The 25898-nt window shown below is 36.8% G+C and overlaps 1 protein-coding gene and 1 long non-coding RNA gene across 8 annotated transcripts in view; one reads left to right on the top strand and one right to left on the bottom strand.

Annotated features, from left to right (window-relative positions):
- LOC139976424 (uncharacterized) overlaps positions 1 to 25898 on the bottom strand; it is a 289428-nt gene that overhangs the window by 130395 nt on the left and 133135 nt on the right. For 2 of the 7 annotated variants that reach the window (XM_071985142.1, XM_071985143.1), the window contains exons 2-10: positions 23715 to 23771; positions 22458 to 22541; positions 20552 to 20569; positions 18911 to 18934; positions 17551 to 17574; positions 17056 to 17070; positions 1484 to 1507; positions 426 to 449; positions 176 to 196 (exon numbers count right to left, since the gene is read on the bottom strand). The exons of 3 other annotated variants lie outside the window; for them this stretch is intronic. In XM_071985142.1, the coding sequence (XP_071841243.1) occupies positions 176 to 196; positions 426 to 449; positions 1484 to 1507; positions 17056 to 17070; positions 17551 to 17574; positions 18911 to 18934; positions 20552 to 20569; positions 22458 to 22541; positions 23715 to 23747 (267 nt within the window). In that variant the 5' untranslated portion in view covers positions 23748 to 23771. The remainder of the gene's footprint in view (positions 1 to 175; positions 197 to 425; positions 450 to 1483; positions 1508 to 17055; positions 17071 to 17550; positions 17575 to 18910; positions 18935 to 20551; positions 20570 to 22457; positions 22542 to 23714; positions 23772 to 25898) is intronic. 2 more of the 7 variants (XM_071985144.1, XM_071985145.1) reach the window with 1 other exon arrangement.
- LOC139976427 (uncharacterized) lies at positions 5677 to 8580 on the top strand. Its single transcript, XR_011796120.1, has 3 exons — positions 5677 to 5803; positions 6111 to 6276; positions 6689 to 8580. It is a non-coding gene; the product is annotated as an uncharacterized lncRNA (long non-coding RNA).

The following is a 25898-nucleotide window of genomic DNA, read 5'->3' as shown; positions in this document are numbered from 1 at the left end:
AGGAAAATATGAAGGATTTGTCACCCACCCACTTTTTGAATAATAATCAAGTAAGTAGACAACCTTCTAGAGTGCTTCGGTCATTTTTATCTTAATTCAAGAAGGAATATTCATAACAGATATTAGCTTATATCTTTCTCATTGGAAATATATATAGCCATTTTTTCATACTTACCCGTTTTAGCTCTTCCTCTAACTGTATAATACAACAACAAAAATAGGAAAAATTCATTTGCTGGTACGTTCGTAGATTAATACGAGCATATGCAATATATTATACACGCATACCTTACTCAGAACTCTGTCAGTAAATACACCACTTTATGATGTAATGTTTCATCTATATATGAATTCTAGATATAAGGGTTCTTTTCCTTGTTAGAAATTAAAACTGCTCTTGACTACTACTTCCCGTTCATTCTTACCTGCTTTGTTGATTTCCAGAAGTCCTATATATGGAGGTAACAAGACAAGCAATATTGCTTTTTTTCATACTAAAAGATTAGCATATCGTAAACAAAATGGCATTAACAGATAACATTGTTACATAAAAGCATCAGTAAGTTGATACCTTTACATATTAGGTCATTTCTATCTAAATTCAAGATGTTGAGTCTTGCATCATATAGAAATTAGACAAACCTTAGCATATCCTTAGTCAATTTCTAGATATAAGAAATGTTGTCCTTGTTTAAAATAAAATGCCATTTTATGATGATTGCCCGTTCACCTCGTTGGTAATAAGTACTGATTTTTCTGAGAATATCGTAAATAATAAATTGCTTTCAAATCTAAAACGAAACTTTTGCTGTTGTTACAGGTATTTGAAAACCATTTGTGAACGCCTTTTGTTTGCCCGTGCTATTTCGTCGGCTATCTGTCTTTAACTTGCCTGATTTATGAGTAGCCTATAATGTACCTGTTTCAGGAGATTTTATACATACGTATTCCTTATACAATGATTAGATGATTGTTTAAGTACGTGTTTTGTTTCATCAACTGGAATTGACTCGGTTCTATATGTGACTTCCAAAGTGTCTACAAAAACTTTCTGAGATTTTTTTTTAAATGTGCCGAGTGTACATTGCGAATTGTATACCCATGTACGAATACCGCGTATCTAGTTTACGAGAAGTTCATTGACCATGCATTTGAACTTGGGACACCAAAAAGCAGCAGAACAACATATATGATTTTTTTTACATGTTAAGTACAATGAAAGGTATAAAGTGTAGGTGAAATGTATTAAGCAGGTGTTCATATTCTACGAGAATACTTTCATCTTTGCCATATGTCGAAGATTCTTTGGATATTATTAAACATCAGATCTCAGTTTCGAAGATTTACACCTCTCTGATTTTTTATAACCGTCATTGATAAAATGTGATACCAAATTCTATATTAATAGGAAAACTGAATATTTTTGTAAACGTAGTACACTGCCACCGTTACACATTAAGAGAAAAGGTAATTTCGGCATTACCTTAATCAAACGGTCCAAAAAAGGCTGTGAACGAAAAGAGAAGACAAACAAAATGATAGTTAAGGCCTAAAGATGGTTATAGTTTCTCTGATGTTGATATACAGAGAATTCTTTATAGGAGTGACTTGGTCTATAAAATCATGATCATAAAGTATTGCTGGTACCTCTATCAAATCAACATTGGGAGTGTACAGAGTTTGCAAACACAGACGATGTGGGAAGTACTGTGTGTTGGTTACAAAATGTATGTAACTTTATTGTGTATTCGGCATTCTGCACTGAATCATTTTCTCTAATAGAGGGCGATTTGTTAGTTACTTTGACATAGTCTAATCTGCGATACTATGATGGTACATTAGATAGATCATTTGAGAACAACATGACGACATGTATATGGTCATTTTCACAATCAGTGGTGTAACTTTCAATGTTGGCACTTATTGCTTTGTAACTCAGTGACCAAATACCAGAATTCTTAGATTTTTTGCCATTTGACCATCCTAAGTGAAGTCTACCTTGGGTGGCTTAACAAACTTTCTCGGTTTCTTCAGGTGGATATGGTGGCCATAAATATGCTTAAAATATGCTATTTCAGCCGTACACTCTCAGCTACACTGTTTTTGTCAGAGCCTGTACTGTTTGGTGGAAGGTATTTTCCAGTTCTTATTTGGTTGATATTATGAACAAGTGTCCAATCTAAAATGCAATTGTGTTCCCCAGGTTCCTTCGTTTCTTTCTCCAAGGACCGGTGGCTAGATTTTGTCGTTTCGGAGGTGACATTTTCCGTTAACAATCGGTACCTAAGTTTGACTGCAACTAAGTTCTAGTTAAGCAGTGTAAATTTTGTTAAGCAAGGTTGCATTATAACAATAACTAATGTGTCTAATATCTGGGCCCTAAAATATTTTTCATTTGGAATTCTTAAAAAAAATTGCGTATATTTCAAATTTAATGTTAACTTTTCCGTTAACTTTTCCGTCACCTCCGAAACAAAGCATTCTTCAGCCCAAGTTCTATGTAAACAATAGTATAGCCATATTGAACTTATTAAAATATACCTCACCCCTAACGTAATATTTGAGTAAAAGTTGTGACAACATGACCAGTCGTTTTCATTTCTGGGAGATTCTTAACTTTCCGTTAACATGCGTCACCTCCGAAACACCTTGTCACCTCCGAAACAGGTAAGTTGAAATATGTAATCTCTACTTATCCAATAAACATCTTCCTTGGCTAAAAATCATATTACAGTAATTCTGTAGAGGTGTAGCAACCAGTATGATAATATCTTCGAAAAGGTCCTTTATTAATTATGTTAAATTTGAATTAAACTGTAAATTATTGTTTCGGAGGTGACACAATATTTTTAACACTACATTTTTTACATTTCTGCTGTTTGTGTACCATAATATGCTAATGGATGACTTGATCTCCCTTAGAAAACACTGTAACAACCTGAAGAAAGTATTAATGAAACTCTCACATGCACAGTTGATGAATAAATGACAAATATGTGTTTTTTGCCACATTTTCCCCTTTCTGGACAAGAGATAGCGTACCATTGCTTACATTAGTGCTATTAATATACTGGAATGAAATGATTGATTAGTAAAGAAGTTCTGTCCATAAAAGATCACAATCACCAAACATGCAGTTTTTAAAACTTTATTAACATGGGACAAATTTATCAGATATTAGCTTAATCTGCCTGTGGTCTTTGCTGTTGTTTCGGAGGTGACATTGATTGTTTACATGTAATATACTGAACTCTCCCTTTGTTCGAGCATATTTCTGCTAGTGCATACATTTGTGCTGCAGTTGTACGTTACCTTCTGTGAGTTCTACAGTGCTGTTGAGTACATGTTCACATGTTTAATTTTGCACCATGTTGACCTGTACCAGTATACACATTAATTTGCATGATTCCCAAATTACCACGGAGGGCTCTACTATTTGGTCCAGGTAAATATCCTACAAAAGTTCAGAATATTTGTTTACAAAATGTAGACCTGCTTCTGTAACATTTGCAGCAAAAAAGAAAGTATCTACAGTATATTGCTTCTTTAATGAGCTGTTGTTATCACAGCAAATTGTCTGAAAAGAGATTTCCCAAAAATACATAAAATTTGAACAGGTAATTCCCCTCACTTTTCTTAAAGGGTGTGAAGACTGGTGCAAAAAGAAACGTCTAATGCCGGTACTCTGACCTAGTTTCGAATGAGGTGTAACAGAAGTGTTAGACACCACCATCGATCCCAGAAAATACACACACAACTTGCTACCGTCGGTAATTAGACACTAGTGTACAGTCAGTATATACAGCTGCGGTCAATACCCACAGCACAGTGTACAAACGATACAGCGATGGACATTTCAGGTCCAGCTTAAGATACACTGTAAAAAATGTCTGTGATATAACAGCTTTACACCGTTCATCTACTAAAATTAATCATGTTGTTAAAAAATATTGTTGTCCATTTACAAAATGTATTGTAACAACATTTTCTGTATATGGGAACAAAATCTTCATAACAATACATCAACTGCTGTGTCGAAACAAAAGTATCAGGCTCGATCCAAGTTTTCATTATGCGGTCGAAGTGACCGCGAAAACGTTACACCAAATCTTGCATCATAAAACGAGAACCGTATTTTACATGTTGTTGGAATGATAGAAAGTAGCATATACGTTTAGTCTTACGCAATCAACGAGTTTTTTTCCGAAATAGTAAAGTTAACAACCTTTCGAAAAGTTGTAGATGACCTTTGTACACTACTTACAGTTGAATGACGCTGTGCGCGCACCGAACGTCCGAAACCGCTGTAATTACGGTAAGTTATGATTTCAAAGCTTTTTAGTCCTTTTTAATCTAACATGAGTGCAACTATAGTGAATTGAGTCATATGAAACTGTTACTTTTTACGTAAGCATTTATTAAACGTTCGTTTGTTGGTTTGTTTGCTTTGAAATAAGTGGCAAAGCAAGTAGGCTAGGCCGACAGCACAGCTCTCTGTCGGTCCATTGTGTGCACACTAGCACAAGATGCTATGGCAGTAGTTTGTTAGGCGAGCATGTACGATCGCTTACTTCTAGCATATCATCGTAGCTGTTTTGACAGTCATACCAAACCTAAGCTTACATTCATTCTTTCGCGGTATCGTTTCTATTGGCTATGATATAACGCAGCCTAGACACTGGTCTCCAATCAGTGTCTATGCTTTACTATATGACATAGATAGATTCTCTTAGGAAACTTCTTGATATCACTTTTACTGTTTAGTTTGAAGCCCCCGATCGGCTTCCACTAAATCTTGGGGGAGTCGTGCAGTCCCCTATGGCACGCCAAATGGTAAAATTCAGAAATGAACAATCTAGGCTAGGTTTATGGTTAACAAACTCAAGTCTATCACTAAAATAGATCATCGATCAATAAAATTGGGGTTTTTTTGTCTGATAAATCACGTTTTTCCAGTGATAAATCAGAATTTTACTAATACAACTTGTTTTGTTTTTCTCGCTGAATTTGAAAACTAATTATTGGTCGGTAAAACTATTTGTTATTCCTTGTTCAATTCTGAAGGATGCTACTGCATGCAATGGGGAAACCCTGTATGTACTATGCGCCTGTCATTTGATGCCTTGGCGTATAAACACGATATCACAAGAACCAAAGATGTTTGAACTCGAAATTTAGTATTTATAGGTATGTTTGAGTGGGAGAGGGCTCAGGTGGAAGTTAACTATACAAAAAATTCCTGAAGGAAATTTCTTTGTAAAGGGGAATTGTGATTATTGCGAGCTGGAAAAAAATTACAGGCAAAGTCTACCTCCTAGCCCCCCCCCCACCCCCCCCCCACCCATCCAGAACTGTGCCTGAGCTGCTAATTGCCCTTAGCCTACTTTAAGTATCATGGACAGTTGATGTATACACTGTTGTACTTTTATACTAACCTGATCTTAGCATGAATGTGTTGATTGTGGGTGTTATGAATTATGCCAAACTGTAACCTACTTACAGTATTAAATGATAAGATTTGTCATCTGTCAATATATATGTAACCAAAAGTGTTTGTTTGTTTTCCTTTCATAGGATTGGCTTCGGCTAAACCTGAGATGGAATAGTCAGGTATTGTTGGAGAGCCTGACTCATTTCCGAAAGGTTTTAATTTCCATATGTTTATACTCTCTTGCAGATGGTTACTTGTTAATGTGGTGTTCACTATGATACTGCAGCTAGAAAGATGTGTCACTACAGGCTTCATCAAAATCGACCAAATTTTCAAGTTACGTGTCCTGAAGAAAAGTGCAACAGAATTTTTGTAAGTTATTCAGCTTTGAAAAGTCACTTCTATCGTGACCACAGAGAAGATGGTATCGAAACACTCATTTTATTTCTATCCTAAGACTATGATTGGTCTCACTTATCTATGCACTAGATCATCAGGTTTTGACTTTTTTTGTAGTAAAGTGCTTCACGGTGACCACTGGATTCATCCAGAGTGCAAGAGTTTCACTTGCAGGCTACTCTTGCATAATTTCTGAATGAAATTGCTTTTAAAATTATAATCCATGGATCTTTATACTTTAAGATATTAATAAAAAATGCTTTTGTTTTTTATGTAACAGGCTGCAATCCATTTCTTAGAAACAGAATGGCAATAACAGTTGATCGGGAACTTCTGCTGTATCCTACATCCATTATTGTTGCGTTGAAGATGTTGTTCATGAGCTACTATGTGTTCAACATATGCTATCCCACAGAGGTTCAAGCAACCATGGAATACATACAGAGGTACAGTTTAAACCTAGTTTCTTGACAGATTAACAAAGGAGGTGCATTCAAACTACAGTTCCTCCATCTTGTTGAGATCCTGCAAGAAGAACTGCAAAGTCATGTTCAGTTTGTTCAGTAATAGCTTTATGTCAGTGTCAATGCCAACAAATGTTGTGCAACATTAAATGTTTTCATTAAACTACTAGTGCACCTGTCACGGCATGCAAATAACAACAGTTTATATATAATAAAATGGATACAAACTTTTACTTATATATATATATTGATATATAACTTTTATGTGAAGTTTAACTAATTTTGGGTATACTATTACCAAAATTGAATAAATTTAGTTTTTAAGCACTAGGATGTTTTGGTAAACAAGGATAGATTGGACTCATGAAACTTTTTTTCAAATTATTCCCTACAGAATACTGTTCGAGATTGATCCAGGGAGAGGGTTTAGGGCAAAGAAATCTTACAGATGGTGTATAAATCCGAAAGTAACTTCTCTTTGTGAGCGGATGAAGGAAAGTAGAGAGTGAGATATGCAGTGAATGTGGCCAAAAGTATTAAGCTACTTGAGTTAACTGCATTTAATTTTGTTTTGTTTAATGCCGTATAATTTTTGTTTTTTGTTAAATGATACCTCCATTTCAAAAGCACTGAATCTTTGAACTATTCTGCTATAAATCACTAAATTTTACAGATTCATGTTACAATGTAACTTAAAGTTGATTTTTAAAATACTTAATAAACAATAAGATAATCTGCTTGCTTCAGAAGTCTTTTAACCAAACATTGTATTTTCTTACAAAATATGATTCTGTACAGAACAACCTCGTAGCTTTTTCAGTACAAGTTGGATGTATTATTATATAAAAATCTCCCAAATTTGAGCACTGTCAAGTAGATTTTCTGATTGTTCTATATATTGGAAAGGGTTCATTTTACCAAAAAAATATCCCAGTGTGCCTGAGCATTTCAATGGAAGATTCATCACTTTGACATTGACCATCAATTTAACTGTTTTCTTTTTTCTTTCTATTGATTTGGGAGTTGTTCTGATAGCAGTAAAGCTTATTTCCAAGGGTAGCAACTGTACTCATTCGAAACAAAGTATTTTTACTAAAAGAAATCCTTTTAATTCTAAGCATATAAATAGTATTTGAGTTTCACACTGTTAATAGCTTTTTGTTTCAGGTTCAGTTTCAATGCAACTTAAGTGGTTTCCAGGTTCATGTTATTGTTTTGTTTCTTATTTCTTTTGTATGCCATAGAGTAGTATTTTTTAGTCGTTGCTCTTTCATTCTAGACACTATCTCTTTGTAAGAGTGCTAATTACAATGGACAGCAGTATCCTTGGTAGGTTCATAAGGTAAATTGACCCCCTGCTATTCAACATTTATCAATCTTGCTTAAATAGTATTTTACCTTTGGGAGTCTAATATCATCAGGAAAGTCCAGATTAATATGCTGAGATAGATTAGTAGTAGTATGATAATATCACTGTTTTTTCAACGCACTGGTATACAAATTCACACTTTATCCCTGTTTTGGAATGATATCTAAACTGTTCATGTTAGTGTAATATATTGTTACATTGTTGTTTGCAGTGCTAATTTCCAAGTCAAAAACACCTGTCAAGATTGCATGTTGGTAAATAAAGATATGTGTGCTTGGTAAATTTGACTCTCTCAATGTGTTCCTCTTGGTATAACGTTTATTTTTTCATCTAAATCTCTTTCATGTACAACAAATTCCTCTCCACAAAGGATTCGCCCAGGATCACAAATTACTTTACCAACATATAGCAGCTTCATTTGAATACATAATTTTTACTTTCAACCACAACTTTTTACTGTGTATACAAACTGTTATTTGGTAAATTAACGGAAACATTCTGTCTAGAAACGAAAAAAGTTCGACCAATGTACAAAAAGTATTTTGAATTTTACATCACTTTTTCCATGTTGCCACATAAAATTCTACCTGAATAAATAGAAATGAATCTGTTTCTACACAAACCGTAGTTGTACATTGACAGTTGCTGTTGTACACTGATGAAAAAACAGATGGAAACTAATTGACAGCTTTTCTTTTGTAAATATACAGAGAAATTTTTTACAGTGTAACAAGGGATCACGTTTCATTACTGTCTGCATTTTGTAGCAACACGAACAAAATGTCACTTGCAAGCAACAGAAAGTTAACTTTTTCAGATGGCCGCACGCGGTTTGGGGCGAGTCTTCAATGCCTTTAACAACCAATTACAAACAACTAACCTTTATAGAGTGAACACTCATGTTGTTCCAGATGGTCTCTTAGGCCTTGTTCACATTTAAGAATGCAACCTGGGCGATTATTGATATTAAGTCCGCGAGAAGGATCAACTAGTTAAGAACAAGATGCATTCACATTTCAGAACGAGTAAGTTTCGTCTGCTTGCGAGATTAATATACTGCGCAGACGTGAAAAGGTCATATCAGCTGTTTACATTCCCCTATGCTTTGCCATTGTCTTATGTGTTGCACTAGTACGTACAACTCCGTACACCACTGCACGGCAACGTACAATCATCGCACATAAACAGTATACTGTATTCAAACCACTCCGTACTGCATTACCATAACATGTTAACCCAGATTTGAATTTCTTCCGAACCCTTCAAGTGGATGAGCGAACAATCTTACTAGTCCACTGGCGGATCCAAGGGGGGGGGGCCAAGGGGGGCCATGGCCCCCCCCCCAAAGGTGAGCCAAAAAGTGTTTCCGAACATCCGCTAAATCATATGATTGGAAATTAAAAAAATCGAGAGGAATAGCAGTGGTAGACTAGTCTAAACCTTTTCGTTTTCTGGTTTAAAATTAAATGCAGAGCTCCCAACTGACAAGCAATTCGCGGGAATTAGACCCGCATCCTAACACCCAAACCCGCTGACCCGCACAAGCGTCCGAAAAAACCGCATTGTATTGTCAAGTATACATGCATCAAATTTTGACTTAGCAACCATCATTTCTTTAGCATTTAGCATAATAGAGTATAAAACCTCCTTAACAGCATCATTTGAACATCAAATTAGCCTATAATTCTTTTCATTGGGGCGAGCAGCGAACATTTTCATGCCATTTTCATGGGAGAGAATGAATTATCACCTACTGTTCAATTTATTGATTTTAGACACACAAAAATGCATATTTCTCAGAAAATTTTGGGTGACAAAAGCCTTTCAAAGTGCCACCATTTTACATGTAGGCATCACCGGGATTCCAAAAAAAATTCAAAAGGGCAGGGGGACACCCCCTCCCCTTATACCCCTCCCCCAGGACGGCGATTCGTGGCATGGACCAGCATTTGCCTTCTCAAGAGTTGGGAGCTATGTAAATGTATGAGCATGAAGATTTACAGTATAACACCATTTTGCAGTTACAGGCTGGTTGTAAGAAATTTATAACCTATGAGAAATAAAAAAAATTGAGAAAGATGATCCCAACTTTGTTTTATAAATATTTTAGAAAATTACACCTGGGAAACATTTTTTTTGGAAGTAAATTAACATCACCATTGTACACTTTTGTCGCACCAAATTGCATCTGAGGGCAGTGGCGGCGGAACCAGGGGGGCTTGGGGGGGGGGGGGCTCAGCCCCCCAATGAAAAAGTTGAGGGGGCAAATGCATGACAAGCCCCCCAATATTTACCAAGGCTCCGAAACGTGCATCAGCCCATTTTTCAATGCATACTTGTCGATCTGTCCATGCACACGTATACTATATAGGTGTAATAATTTTAGTAATTGCTGGGGGACCCTCGGCCCGTCCCCTGGCTATAGACCACATTGTCACCCCAACCGCGTCTTCACGCCCCGTAAAAAGTGGAAGCAGTGAGTGTGAGTACCGGTAAGCGTAACATAACTTCGTCTTAGGCCAATGACTTGCCTCATTTCAGCCAGTTCTCCAACATACCCTTACTTAGTGGCGGAGCGTCCATATATACAGACAGGGGGCGGATGCCCCCCCCCCCCCGACGGACTCAAATGGACTGCTGGCGCCCTTTTCAGCTTTTCACTACTTTTTATTTATTCGCGATTATTGACTATTTTATTGCGCTCTCATATACCTACTGACATTTGTCATATTCTGTTGGTGTAATTTTCCTACAAAATGGCGACGACACCTATTTATTCTCCGTTCATCTGCAAATTAGCAAGGCCCGGAAGCGAAATTATTTTTCCCACTTCGACGCGGCCACATGGGCGCGGCTTATGAAATACGTCACAGGCCGGCAAGTTTGTGACTTCGACTTCGAGCTCTTACGTATAGCTCTTTAATAATATACTCAGCTAATATACTCAGGCCTAATATACTAAGGCCTAAGACATGACTTCATGAGATCCATGATGATGTGCGACTGCTCCTCCCAGTCAATCGGGTCTTATGGAGCTCTTGAGGTAAATTCCATCACAAAATCAAACTGTGTTTGTTTATTAGATGTGTTATGAACCTCCCGTGTCTGGAAAAGTTTGGAAAAGAACCTCCCGTGACAGCAGGGTCTGGAAAAGTTATAAATGAACCTCCCGTGGTATTGATTATTACACTTCATATTACACGAGGTAGGCCCACTGACCTTTCAATGCTAAAAACCTACAAAGATACATGTATTGTATTGTGCCCCATATTGTTTTATCCATCATTTTAAATTATTTGTTCATTTATAAATGAACCCCTTTTTAAACGGCAGTAAGGAGCCTACGTACTTTCATCATTAGTTTACGTACGCTACTGGGTATTGTTACGGACTTTAAATATTCTACCCAGGCGCGTATCCAGGATTTTCTAACCCGGGGGCGCGAATTACTATCTAAGCGGAGCGCCACCATCGGTTGGCGCGCAGCGTACAAGAAAATTTCTGGTTTTGATACCCCCCCCCCCCCCAGATCACCGGAAACGGCACTTCTCGGGCTTGAAATGACCAACCAGATGTACACTTTTGGCCTGAGAACCAAGTATTTCCTAATAGTTTTTTTTTTTCCATCCATAACCTTTTTGAAGATTGTCAACCCGGCACACGTCATGTTCGACCTGATCGCATGTCCTGTGGGTCTTTGCTTTTGTAGGTGATTCTACGTCGCGGCCCACAATACCCGCCAGCCCCACTTTTCAAGGTTTTAAGCCCCAAATTTGTCCAGAATTTGAAAATTCACATTTCTCGTGAATAAACTCACTTCAAAACATACCCATAATGTTGTACAAAATTTCATTTATGGACAACCAATATAGAAAAACTACCTTCAACCCCTAACAGACCGGTCAAAATTGCACGAGTAGAGGGAAGTGTGATGCAGAATGTTGGTCAGAAATTTTCGAAAATTCAGACACGTACAGTTAATTTATTGGTGTACAAATATTAAACCTCTTATAACGGCTATTATAAAACTTGGTTGAAGGAAATGAAAAAATAACAGATATTTCCGAAACCGAACACTACACACATAGGAGTAGGAGGCGCGGCGGCAGTGGCGGAGCTAGGGGTATTGGTCAGGAGGGGCGAGAATGGTCTGTAGGGGCGCTTTCGACACTATCTAAGCGGAGCGCCACCACTGGTTGGCGCGTAGCGCACAGACAAATTTTGAGTAAAGATACTCCCTAGATCGCCGGAAATGACCCTTTCAGGGCCTGGCTAATTTGCAGATAAACGAAAAATAGGGTGTCATCGCCAAATTACACCAACAAAATGTGACAAATGTCAATAAGTAGATGAGAGCGCAATAAAAAAGTCAATAATCTAGAATAAGTAAAAAGTGGTAAAGAGCTGAAAAGGCGCCAGCAGTCCATTTGAGTCCGTCAGGGGGCGCATCCGCCCCCTGACCGTATGGACGCTCCGCCACTGCGCGGCGGGGGTGCAGCCCTAATTCGCCATTACTAATGTAAAAGAAACTTTTGACATAATTGGACCTCCATGCTTTTTATACATCTACATGAGACATGTCGTTGTTTACATTAGCATCCCGCGGTATACAGCGCAATTTGAACGGACCGTACGGTACATGATGGCATGCGATGTAATAACCGATGCTTGCTTATATGATATTGACATTGACACGTTGAACGCGCGCTTCGCGCGCGAAAAATTTAGGTTTTATTTTTCGGGCAAGTCGGACAGTTTTGAGGATTTTCATCCTGGAACGCCATTTTCATGCTCACTGATATGATGTGATATCTGCTGTTTGCGTTACAAATTCGAACAGGCGCGTAGCGAGGAATTTGCCAAGGGAGGGGCGAAGCCTGTAGGCAAATTATCTAAGCGTAGCGCCACCATAGGTTGGCGCGAAGCGTACAAGAAAATTTTGGCCGAAAATGTCTCCCAGATCGCTGGAAATGACACTTCCCAGGCCTTGTAAGTTGCATCTAAGCACTTTCTATTTTGAAATTACTTAGCGATATCATTTAAAAAAATTCTGAATGGGGGGGGGGCGGTCGCCCCCATCCCAAAATGCGTCATGTTCCCGGACGACACGGTCGAGTTCGAGACCAGCCGCAGTTGGTTTTATAGCACAATTCTACACACGCGTTATGATAGACCATATATAGTATATATATAGATCATTAGTGAGAGAGGAAAATGGAAACGTCAAAAAAATGGAGTTGTCGGTGTAACGGGTAGTGTGGGGCACACTTTTACGAAATCATTGATCCGTCACTGGCTACCCTTCAGCGCTGTAATGATGTCACTGTTCTTCGTTCTCTTCCCGGTGTCTTTACTCCCTCTTTTTCTCCTTCTTCTCTCTTTCTTCTTTTTCTTTTCCCTTCCTTCCTCTCCTCCTCCTCTTTTTCCCCTCTTTTTTCCTTTTTTCTTCTCTTTTTTTTCTCTCCTCTTTTTCTTACCCGGGGGGCGCGCGCCCCCAACGCCCCCCTGGATACGCACCTGCTACCCATTTTATTAAACAGTTGTCACTTGCGTCTGATTTAACTAAAACCAGGGAGCTGTTACTGTTAGAGTAGCAGCTCCCTGCTATAACTATGCCTAAATAGCAATGTCCCTCTGTACTATACTATTTATTATACTGGTACGTGTACTAGAATCCCTGACATGTAACTTAATTGAGAACTTTCAGCACCCAAACAAACACCCGAGAGATATCACTGCATAGTCTGTGACGTGGACCAATAAGCCGTAACAACGACCGATAGTCCACGCCCATTATGCTAATGTGGCCGCGTCGAAGTGGGAAAAATAATTTCGCGGCCCGGAAAGGGTCATTTCCTGCAATCTAGGGAGTATCTTTACTCAAAAATGTTCTGTACGCTCCGCGCCAACCTGTGGTGGCGCTCCGCTTAGACCGTGTCGAAAGCGTCCCACTGCCCTTACTACACTCAAAAACGTCTTTACGAGTACACTACGAGTAAGAGCTACTCTCTATCGAATATACAAATTACAATGTTTTTATAGACTTTTACGTGCAATCTGAGAAATTGCAGGCTTGAGATCCATATCTTAGGGCTAGGTATTCTCAGCATAAAAAACTCGGGAAGTGCCGTTTCCGGCCATCTGGGGGTTTGAAAAAACCCAAAATTTTCTTCTACGCTTCCCGCCAACTGATGGTGGCGCTCCGCTTAGATAGTCTCCACACATTAGACCCCCCCCCCCCCAATAATTTTTCCGTTCCGCCGCGCCTGTCTGAGGGCATTCAACAATAGAAAATTTCAAAAGGGGAGGGGGGCACCCCCTCCCCTTAGACCCCACCCCCATATCACTCTAATGCCACTTTGGCCCCTCCCAAACAAAGGCCCTGGATCCGCCAGTGTACTAGTCAGTGTTTTACTGCTTGATGTCGCATTTGAGGCTAATCCAACATGGAAGGCATTTAATGTTTGGTCTAAAGACCTAGTAAGGTCTACTGTATCTATATACAGTAGGCTAGTGCAACTTAATTATAGGCCAGGCCAGGCCAGACGTAATGGTTTTAGCCTTTTACTAACTTCCGTAGCAACCGAACCCAAAATCATCCGTTTTGAAATAACCATAAAGTTACAGAGAATGACCTCTTCAAAAATCTGTCAGTACGGCGTACAATGAATTTAAGGTTATTACAGTAGATTTGAGTGGACTGTCATTCAGTTTGTTTTCGTCTCACAACCATTACCCTTTTCTGCAGTGTGGGTCAAATCGGTTCAAACAAAATGAAATGGGTTCACGAATAGCATTGTTTGGTAGTGTTTCTATTAAGAAGGGCAACGCTCTGACAAACACATACATGTACGTACTACCCGCCCAATTGCAACTTGATATCGGATATTTCATAACTTAACCGGAAATCTTGGGTCACCATTAACACCATTCACATTACATTTATTGAGAATGCAAGAGCGATTGAATGAAACCCCAGAAAGGAGGATAAATTCTTAAGACTGCATGCGGACTTGAAGTATGAGTAAAGGAGTGTTCCCACCAAGGGAATTAATTGCCCTTGCGGACTTGAAGTACAGGTGCATTCTTAAATGTGAAAAAGGCCATAATAGCCTAGCTGCTGTTAAATGTTTTTAGCCCATCATTTATGCAGTTTTTGACAAGTGTTAACCTAATTTTCACTGAAACTTTGATAGACTGTGGTTAGGTCATGTTAATGATGTGTTTCTTTCCAGAATATTAGACTGAATGTCCTCTTCAAATTTGTAAATGGTTACAGGAATGTGACAGTAAGCTTCACTGCCAAAAGTGTAAGCAACATAAATGATACTGTAACTAGCAGTCAATATGACTAATTTCTACGCAATTTCTTTGTGGTATAATATTTCATATGCAATTAGCCAAAACAGTGTGAATTTAACCAAATGAGTTTGAACGGATACAGTATTGTCTCCAAGTTATCATGAATGGCAGCAAAGCAGTCATAGTTCTAGTATCATGAATGTCTTTAAAATATTATCAACATATCCTTCTAAGGTTTTTCATACTTTCCAAGGTAAGTTATGTGTTTTAGCATGAACCAAGCCTTCTGGGTTGTGTAAACGTTTAGCGTCACCTCCGAAACAAAAGACACTGAAGGTATATACAATATGTTGTATGTGAGATAATCATTTGCAATATGAGTGCTACAGTAAGAGACTTCAACCCAATGTTTACAATTGCTTTTAAAATGCCCATATTTGCTTTACCTGACATTTACCTATCTTTTATAACGTAAAACTATTGTATTCTGTGTTCTGTATTCATTCACTTGTTTCACTAGTTGTACAGGTAGTTGACGTACATTCTCTGCTACTTGACATAAATATTTTTATTTAAATCAGTGTTTGATTAAAGATGTTATGAATATACATTGAGATTAAGTGTTTAATTCTTTGTTATTAGCAAAAAAGCCTTTACAACAACTTGTAAACATTTTTGTCACCTCCGAAACACACGTAAAATGTTAACGTCACCTCCGAAACGCATAAGTAGGAAAATTCCAACTTTTGCAAAACTGCATGGATTTTTGGGCAAATTGGATTGGATATTAGCCCTCTGTGAGGAGACATTATTTAGGGTGTTTGACTTGGCCTTATCTTTTTTTAAATAGTTTAAAGTTAAAATTAAGAAAAACAATCCTTGATTTTCAATAAATTTTTAGTTAACATGGAAATATCTACAATAGTATTAAAAACTTTCTGCCAAATCCTTTCAATTTTGAAGTAACATATAATGATAAGCATTTTAAATTTTACTTGAATCAGAGTACTGTTTTAACACTGTGTAAATATGGTTGCTTTAAAAATATATCTTTTTGCTTAAAGTTTCCTAGAGGCATACAGTCACCGAAAAATTACACACATAAACGTATATGTTTAAGCTCCGAAAAGTTGAAGTTCCAAAATTTGAACCCTTTAACATGTGATGTTAGTGAAAATTTCAATATATGGTGTTTGAAATTTTGGCCCTCAGTGTACAAAAGTTACACCACTGATTGTGAAAATGACCATATGAGGTTGCATGTGTCGAAGATTTCCAGACTTTCATAATCACAACATGGTGTGAAATTTTGAAACTATATCAATTTTTTTATCTAAGTTTGAAGATAAATTAGAATGATTCATATTTTTAACATATATCTTTACTTTATTGTGCTAAACATACACTGGATTAACTGTACTTATAGATACTTATTATAACGATTGAATTTAAATTTGCTTGCTGTATACGATTTTGGTCTTTCTGTGAATGACATCGAAAATATACAAAATACGTTGCATCAAAACATGACAACATATATGGATCTCATTATTAATATGTGCGAGACCACAAGGAGGACACCCACACCAATTCTGCAAATATGTTTCAAAGATGGTCATACAGTAAGTCAATTATTCATATAAGAATAAGAGACATTTCGAACTTTGTGAGTGTATATCAAAACAAAAATCATTTCTGTCTTACACCCAGTTTAAAATGAGAGTGTACAATGTATGAGAAAATATGCGATACCATTTTTACATATAGGTACTTCAAATACCTCATATAATTCCATATGTAATAGTTCAAACTAAAACTATTCTTTAAATCCGCAACCTATGGTCTTCCCTCAAATAAAATGTCACTCTGATCTGCTCTCGGAGAATGCATTGGTAACTAATGTACTCACCGTGTGTCACATTGTGTCACAATGTGTGTCACCGTGAGATTTAATTCACACACAGTAACGCTTTATTCCTGCTCGTTATCTAACCATATCAAGTCTCAAACATAAATGACTAAACGAGCAATCCACCTTTTCATTATTGATAAAGGCAATAAATAACAATTACAAATATAACAATACGTACTGTCCGAAGAGCTCCCTGTAAACAGAAATGAAAAAAAATACCTATTTTGTTTTGTTACTTTATTTACAGTTTTAAAATTTGTATAAGTATCTCTATCATAGCAACATTGTTCGAGTCCTCAGTTTGAGTCGAGCATTGTTTTATCGACATTGAGATTCCAAGTATTGTTGTGAGTGTGTTTTGGTCACACACCAGGGAGACCACAAGATTTTGGCCAAAGGCAATGAGAAGGTACCAAGTGTATATACATTAGATAGTTGTCTACATTCTACGGGAATACATTCATGTGCGCCATATGCCGAAGATGTTTTGGATATCACCAAACATCATATTGCAGTTTTAAAGCCTAGATGTGCACCTCTCTTATTTCTTATCACCTCCATTGATAAAATGTCAGATAAGGACGAAATCTATATTAATAAAAACTGAATATTTTTTCAAACTTAGTTCCCTGCCACTGTGTACATAGTAAGAGAAAAATAATTTCGGCATTACCTTTTGGTAACTTTGCTCAAAATCCTATGAACGAAACCAGAAAACAAGCAAATTTGACAGTTATACATGGTTATAGCCTCTCTGATGTTGAATGTACAGTAAATTGTGGATAGAAGCTACTTTGTCTAGAAAGTCATAATCATTAAGTATTGCTGGTACCTATCAAATGAACATTGGGAGTGTACATAGTTTGCGAACACAGACGATGTGAGAAGTACTGTGTGTCGGTTACAAAATGTATGTAACTTATTGTTTATTTGGCGCTCTACTACACTCAATGGTTTTCTCCAATAGAGATCGATTTGTTAATTCATTTGATATAGTCCTATCTGCGGTACTATGATAGCACAATGGATTTAAAATTTGAAAACAACATGACGATATGTATATAAGGTTGCTGGTCGAAGTTCCAGAATTTCACAAACACAGCAAAACTATTGGGTACAAATTTGAAACAATAACGAGTTTTGACCTACTTTGCAGATAAATAAGAATAATTCAATTTTGCAAAAAGAAATATTTGTACTTTAGTCTTCTAAAAATGCACTGGCTGAACTGTTTGAATGGATAGTATAACGATTTAATATATCACAATTTGTTTGCTTTATGCAACTTTGGTCTTTCTGCGATCATACCACGTTTACATATAGTTACTTCAAACACCTTATATCTTGAGAATTTGTCAGATATCATTTGTACCCCAAAACACAGATATATACGAGAAGTTTGCTTTGCTATTTGTTCCATATATAATATATCAAACTAAAACTATTTCAATCCGCACGCTATGTCATTCTTTACTGTTCTCAGAAAATGCATTGATAACTACTGTACTCGTATGTCACCGTGAGCTTTAATTCACACACATTAACGGTTTATTCCTGCTCGTTATCTAGCCATATACAGTCTCAAACATAAATAACTAAATGTGGAAACCGTGCATATGTTCATTTCAATGATAGCAACATTGTTGGAGTACTCAGTTTGAGCTGAACATTGTCTTCTCAACTCCGATATTCCAAGTATAGTTGTGAGTGTGTTGGTCACAGACCAGGAAAATCACATGATTTTAGCCAAAGGCAATAACAGATATAAAGTGTAAGCGAAATGCATTAGAAAGTTGTACACATTCTAAGGGAAAACATCCATGTTTGTCATATATATATCGGAGACTCTTTAGGGATTATCAAACATCAGATTTCATTTTTGAAGATTTCCACCTCTCTGATTTCTTATAACCGCCATTGAAAAAATGTGATAGTAAAGACATCTATATAAATAAGGAAACTGAATATTGTTTGGAAAACTGAATTCCCTGCCACTGTTTACATATTAAGAGAACAAGTAATTTCGACATTACCCTCGTGATGCTCTCGAGTTGAGCCTGCGAACGAAACGAGAAACCAAACAATATGATAGTATACATGGTCGTTGTTTTTCTGCTTTGATGGACAGAATATTCTTGATAGTAGTGACTTTGTCTAAAATATCATGATCATAAAGTGTTGAGGATGTCTCTATCAAATGAACATCGGGAATATACAGAGTTTGAGCGAGAGACTATGTGAGAAGTACTGTGTGTTGGTTACAAAATGTATGTCACGTTATTGTGTATTCGGCGCTACACTGAATCGTTTTCTCCAATAGAGGGCGATTTGTTAGTTACTTTGACATAGTACTATCTGCGATACTATGATGGTACATCAGATAGATCATTTGAGAACAACATGACGATATGTATATGAGGTTGCATGTGTCGAAGATTTCCAGACTTTCATAATCACAAAATTGTGTGAAGTTTTGAAACAATATCAATTTTTGATCTAATTTTGAAGATAAATTAGAATGATTCATATTTTTAACATATATATATATCTTTACTTTATAGTGCTAAACATACAATGGATTAACTGTACTTATAGATACTTATTATAATGATTGAATTTAAATTTGCTTGCTGTATACGATTTTGGTCTTTCTGTGAATGACATCGAAAATATACAAAATACGTTGCATCAAAACATGAAAACATATATGCATCTCATTATCAATATGTGCGAGACCACAAAGAGGACACCCACACCAATTCTGCAAATATGTTTCAAAGATGGTCATACAGTAAGTTCAATTATTCATATAAGAATAAGAGACATTTCGAACTTTGTGAGTGTATATCAAAACAAAAATCATTTCTGTCTTACACCCAGTTTAAAATGAGAGTGTACAATGTATGAGAAAATATGCGATACCATTTTTACATATAGGTACTTCAAATACCTCATATAATTCCATATGTAATAGTTCAAACTAAAACTATTCTTTAAATCCGCAACCTATGGTCTTCCCCCCAAATAAAATGTCACTCTTATCTGCTCTCGGAGAATGCATTGATAACTAATGTACTCACCGTGTGTCACCGTGAGACTTTATTCACACACAGTAACGCTTTATTCCTGCTCGTTATCTAACCATATCAAGTCTCAAACATAAATGACTAAACGAGCAATCCACCTTTTCATTATTGATAGAGCCAATAAATAGCAATTACAAATATAACAATACGTACTGTCCGAAGAGTTTCTTGTAAACAGAATTGTAAAAAATTAACCTATTTTGTTTTGATACTTCATTTACAGTTTTAAAATTTGTATAAGTATCTCTATAATAGCAACATTGTTGGAGTCCTCAGTTTGAGTCCAGCATTGTTTTATCACATTGAGATTCCAAGTATTGTTGTGATTTTGGCCAAAGGCAATGAAAGGTATATGCCTGTGCTGTAGGCGAAATGTATTAGATAGTTGTACACATTCGACAGGAATACATCCATGTTTGCCATATGCAGAAGACTCTTTGGATATTATCGAATATCAGATTTCTTATAACCGCCATTGATAAAGAAAGTGATGGTGACAAATATATAGTAATAGGAAAACTGAATATGTTGGCATATTTAGTTCCCTGACACTGTGTACACATTAAGAGAAAAGTTACTTCAGTTTACCTTAATTGAGCGAACATGCTGTGAACGAAAAGAGAAAACAAACAATATGACAGTTATACATGGTTATAGTTTCTCTGATGTTGATGTATAGAAAACTCTTTATAGGAGTAAATTTGTCTTGATTATCATGATCTTAAATCTTTCCAGTACCTGTATGATAAAATACGCGATACCATTTTTGGTTTCGATGATAATCGTAACCTATGCTTTCATGCAGGCTGAGAGTGTGCGTGTGTGCATGTGTGTGTGCGTGCGTGTGTGTATTTGTGTGTGTGTGTGACGCCTCGCTTGTAAACACGATATCTCAAGTAGGGAAGCTTGGACCAATCTAATATTTGGTGTATATGAGTACCACATTGAGTAGATGTGCCCTATTTTTTTGGTGCATGTGAAGGTCACTAAAGGTCAGTTAGAGGCCAAAAACCAAAATCTTAAACAAGCAATAACTCCCATTGACAGGGTCCGACATGGTTGATATTTTGGGAGTAGTTGTGAATGGGGTAAGGAATCGTTTCAAAACATAACGGTCATTTGATCCAAGGTCAACAGAGGTCAATTGGGGGATAAAAATAGTATCTTTTGCAATAACTTGTGAACCAAATGTCCATCAAGGTTCGGATTTTAGGACAGAGTGCACATCATCAAGGGAAACATTTTTGGTAAAAACCAAATGAAGTAGGGGCACATTTTCCAAAACAACTGTGATGTAATCCAAGGTCACCAAAGGTCATTTATGGGTCAACATGTGTTTTTTCTCAATAACTTGTGAAACTACCACTGACAGGGTCTGACATGGTTGATATTTTGGGACTAGTTGTGAATGGGGTAAGGGATTGTTTCCAAAAATAACAATAAAAATAATAATATATGATCCAAGGTCAACAAAGGTCAATTAGGGGTTGAAAAATTGTTTTTTTTTTGCAATAACTTGAGAAACAAATGTCCATCAAGGTTCGGATTTTAGGACAGAGTGTACATCATCAAGGGGAACATTTTTGGTAAAAACCATTAGGTTTTCCAAGGTCATTCTATGTTGCTTAAATGTGCAAAAAAATGCCAAATTATGCTACGTTTGCAACAACTTCTAGTCACAAAGTCTTACATGGCTGATATATTGGGACAAGTTGTGAATGAAGTAGGAGCATGTTTTCTAAAGTAATCGTGATGTGATCCAGGGTCACCAAAGGTCAATTATGGGTCAAAATGTGTTTTGTGGGCAATGACTTGTGAAACTACCATTGATAGGGTCCGACATGGTTGATATTTGTGGACTAGTTGTGAATGGGGTAAAGGATCGTTTCCAAACATAACAGTCATGTGATCCAAGGTCAACAAAGGTCAATTAGGGTTCAAAACTAGTATTTTTGCAATAACCTGAGAACCAAATGTCCATCAAGGTTGGGAGTTACGCTATTGTAATCCAATAGTGACTTTAGACCTCAGGTTGACCTCCAGTGACCTGTAATAGCTTCTTTCAAGTTGATTCTTTGAAGTTTCGTGAGCATATTCCAATCTAAATTGTCCATAAGTTGACTCCTCTGCAACCTTCATGTGCGAAGTTATTAGAGATCAAGGTTTGGTTTGGTTTTGTTATACTTGGTGTGTGGATTCATAACATTGAGTACAAGAACCCTATTGTTTTTGATGGAGGTGTGTATAACCACGTACAGTAGACTGACCTGTGTTATAATGCCATAGTGTTATTGTAAAAAGTCTAGTGCATTGAAGTCATCGAAACCTCAATGCATTTTGCATTCTGGTTACATATACGTAGTTTTTTCAAATACTTCATATCTTGAGAATTTTTCAGATATCATTTATTCCCCAAAACACGGTTCTCAAGAATTTACTCTTTTTTATTTGTACCATATGTAATAATTCAAACTAAAACTGTTTCAATCCGCACCCTAGTTTCTTCCTCCAATAAAATGTCTCTCTTCTCTGTTCTCTGTAATTTTGGCATTGACTCAATGGGATGTTCCATATCAGGCTGTGAACGAAAAGCGAAAACAAACAATATGACAATTATACATGGTTATAGTTACTTAAGTGCGCTAAAATGCACTGGTTGAACTTTATTTCTAGTTAGTATAACGATATAATTGATCAGAGTTTGTTTGCTGGATGCGGGTTTGGTCTTTATGGGAATGAAAACAAAAATACACAAAATATGTTGCATTAAATCATGACAACATATATGCATCTCATTCCCACACAATTTCTGTAAATAAGTTTGAAAGATTGGTCATTAGTTTATTATGTATACAGGAACAGAAGACATTTCGGATTTTGTGAGTGTATACATAGAAAAAAATTCTTAGACATCCAGTTCAAGACAAAACTGCACAATGGTCGAAAAACATGCAATACCATTTTTGCTTCAAATACTTCATATGTTTCGAACTTGTCAAATATCGTATATTGAGGATGGCTCTCAGGTACACAAAATAAGTCTGTAGATAATGGTTCTAACTGCAAATGCTTAAATCCTCACATATCTTCTTACTGCAATGCAATATTACTCTTTTCTGTTCTCTGTGAAATGCATCGACAAATGCTGTACTTGTATGTCAACGTGAGTTTCCATTCACACTCAGTGACGCTTTATTCCTGCTCGTTATCTAGCCATATACAATCACAAATATAATTGACTACCCAAAGAAAAACCACCAGCACTGATAAAGCAGAAAATATGGAAAGCATAATGCATTGGTCGCTAAGTTTATATAAGTTTATTGTAATGCTGGGCGATCTACACTGACTACTTAATTTAAGAACAAGTGGGCGAGACAATCAGTATAACGGTTTGTGTTTTGTTTGAAATCATGCGTGTATTTACATCAATATATTAAGTCTTATATAGTTATAAAGTTGAAGGCTGACAAACAGGCTTCGTACAATAAGGAAACAATTTGTAACAACTAGGAGAGTGATTGTAATAGAAGTATAACTCAATTTAATGGTAGCCTGGCTATTTCTTTACTGTATGATATTTAAATATGTTAGTTTTAAAGCGGCCATTATATTAATCGTGTTCTAGAACTGAAATTCTTGACCTTCTACAGTCCAAGCTTTACATAAGTCTATGACTAAGTATAGCTAATTCTTCCTGTGCTGTCCTCAATGTAGACTCAAGGTATTACTTTTCAGACAGCAAACCCACCAATATAACGGTGTCACCATGACTGCATTCCATCTTGAATACATGTTAAGGCTGCATCTATAAAAAAGATCAAAGAAAAGAAAAAAACGGTAAGTATCATTTATGTAACCATCAGTGTTTTTTATGTTGCTGACTATCACAGCAATAAACTAATTGAAAGATATATCAATTAAGTCAGACGGACGGAGGGATGGAACATAACAAAGTAAGCCACATAGTCTTTGGTATAACCGATATAATTAAACATCACCACCCCCCACCCTCTTGCCAATACTGGGAAAATGAGACTAACGTTGTCAAATGTTTTAGTCAGAAAAACACAGCAATCATTTCCGATTGTATACTTATGGTTGCATCCTTCATCTAGACCTGCTAAATTGTTTAGGACAGATACAGTTACACTTAAAGAGTATCGATGTACTTAAAAGGAAACAAGAACAGTTTGATAGCAAATCATAAAACCGCTCAACTGCCAGGTCACACATTGAAACGTATGTCACAACGCACAGTCGAAGTGTCTATTTTATGATTTCCAAAATCTGCGTAAACCGAAGTTATAAAATATGCAGAAATTGATTTAACCATTGGATTATATTGTTTCAAATCGTATCAAGTGGTTGCTAAAGAAATTTAAATTATCAAAATTTAGTGATAAAATGCATTGTTAATTGTTTTAGTCATCAATGAGGCAGAAAAACATGGCAATAATTTGCGATTGTATACTTATGGTTGCATCCTTCATCTAGACCAGCTTAGCTAAATTGTTTAGGACAGATAAAACTTAAAGAGTATTGATGTACGTAATAGAAGGCAAGAACAGTTTGATAACAATTAATAAAACCGCTCAACTATCATGTCACAAATTGAAACGGATGTCACAACACACAGTCAAGACTGCTGTGTATATAGTACCAGGTAGGAAGTTTATCACAATTCATGCAGTTCAACAACAAACGTGTGAATTGGCACCGGGCAATGAACGTCGAAATAAACGACGCGGACAAAGACGATTCTCCTTAGACTAAGCATATACGATTGCTTATAGAATGTAGGTAGTATCTGATTTTTCGCAAGGTTGCAGTGTATTCCATGAAAATCAAATGCATATACAGTGGAATCAGATCAAAATGAAAGCCAATACCGGTAGCCGCATACAGGAACATTGTTAACGAAAAAGCATTTACAACTACTTTATCGAATTCTATGTCATGAATATATATGCAGGCATTAAATTGAATTGATGTTCGCATATATACATTTAGTTGTAGTAGCCATGGGCGTCGATCATGGGGGGGGGGGCGGGGGGACATGTCCCCCCCAATATTTTAGGTGGGGATATAGTATCTAATATCCCCCAATATTTGGTGGCATACTTTTTATTTTGTGGCTATAAGAGCATATTTTTTTAGGATATCGCTAGTAATATCAAAATAGAAAATGCTTAGATGCAACTTACAAGGCCTGGGACGTGCCATTCCCAGCGATCTGGGAGGCATTTTCGGCACCAATTTTTTTTAAGCTTCGCTCCAACTTATGGTGGTGCCACGCTTATATAGTTTGTCTATACAAGCTTCGCCCCTCCTTTGGCAAATTCCTCGCTACGCTCATGTCTAACAGAGTCACAATTTGTTACTAAATATCACCAAACAAACGACAGACTCTCACCGAGAGTAGGTTTTACTTATTTTCGAAATGAATTAGCTAGACGGACCATGTGCGCAGATCCTGGTGGGGATGCGTCCCCACCAACTTTTGCAATGGTGGGGACATGATATACCGTGCCCCACCAATTTGTCTTGACCAAACGCTGCATTGCAAATTTCCCTGTATTGAACTTTGGCTCCGTATGATCCAGCTTTGTGCAAACGACATGCAGCAGTTCTCACTTTTTTAGCCTACATTTATCCACAGCATTTGAGTCTATAATTTTTTTATGGGAGAGGAACCAGACCCATCGTATACAAAAGTCTACTTGGATTATTTGTCCCCTGATTGTTTTTTTTTCTGCAGACGCCCATGTGTTTCCCCCAACTTAAATTCCTAAGCCTAAGATCTCAAATTTACGGAGGTTTTGGAGCATTATTGGGTCTGGGAAGTGTTATTTCCGGCGATCTGGGAGGTATATTTGCAAAAAAAAAAAATATTGAACGCTACGCGCGAACCAATGGTCGTGCTCTGCCTAGA

This window comes from Apostichopus japonicus, chromosome 11 (genome assembly GCF_037975245.1).
Source record: "Apostichopus japonicus isolate 1M-3 chromosome 11, ASM3797524v1, whole genome shotgun sequence".
Classification (NCBI taxonomy): domain Eukaryota; kingdom Metazoa; phylum Echinodermata; class Holothuroidea; order Aspidochirotida; family Stichopodidae; genus Apostichopus; species Apostichopus japonicus.
This window is presented reverse-complemented; position numbering and strand designations above follow the sequence as displayed.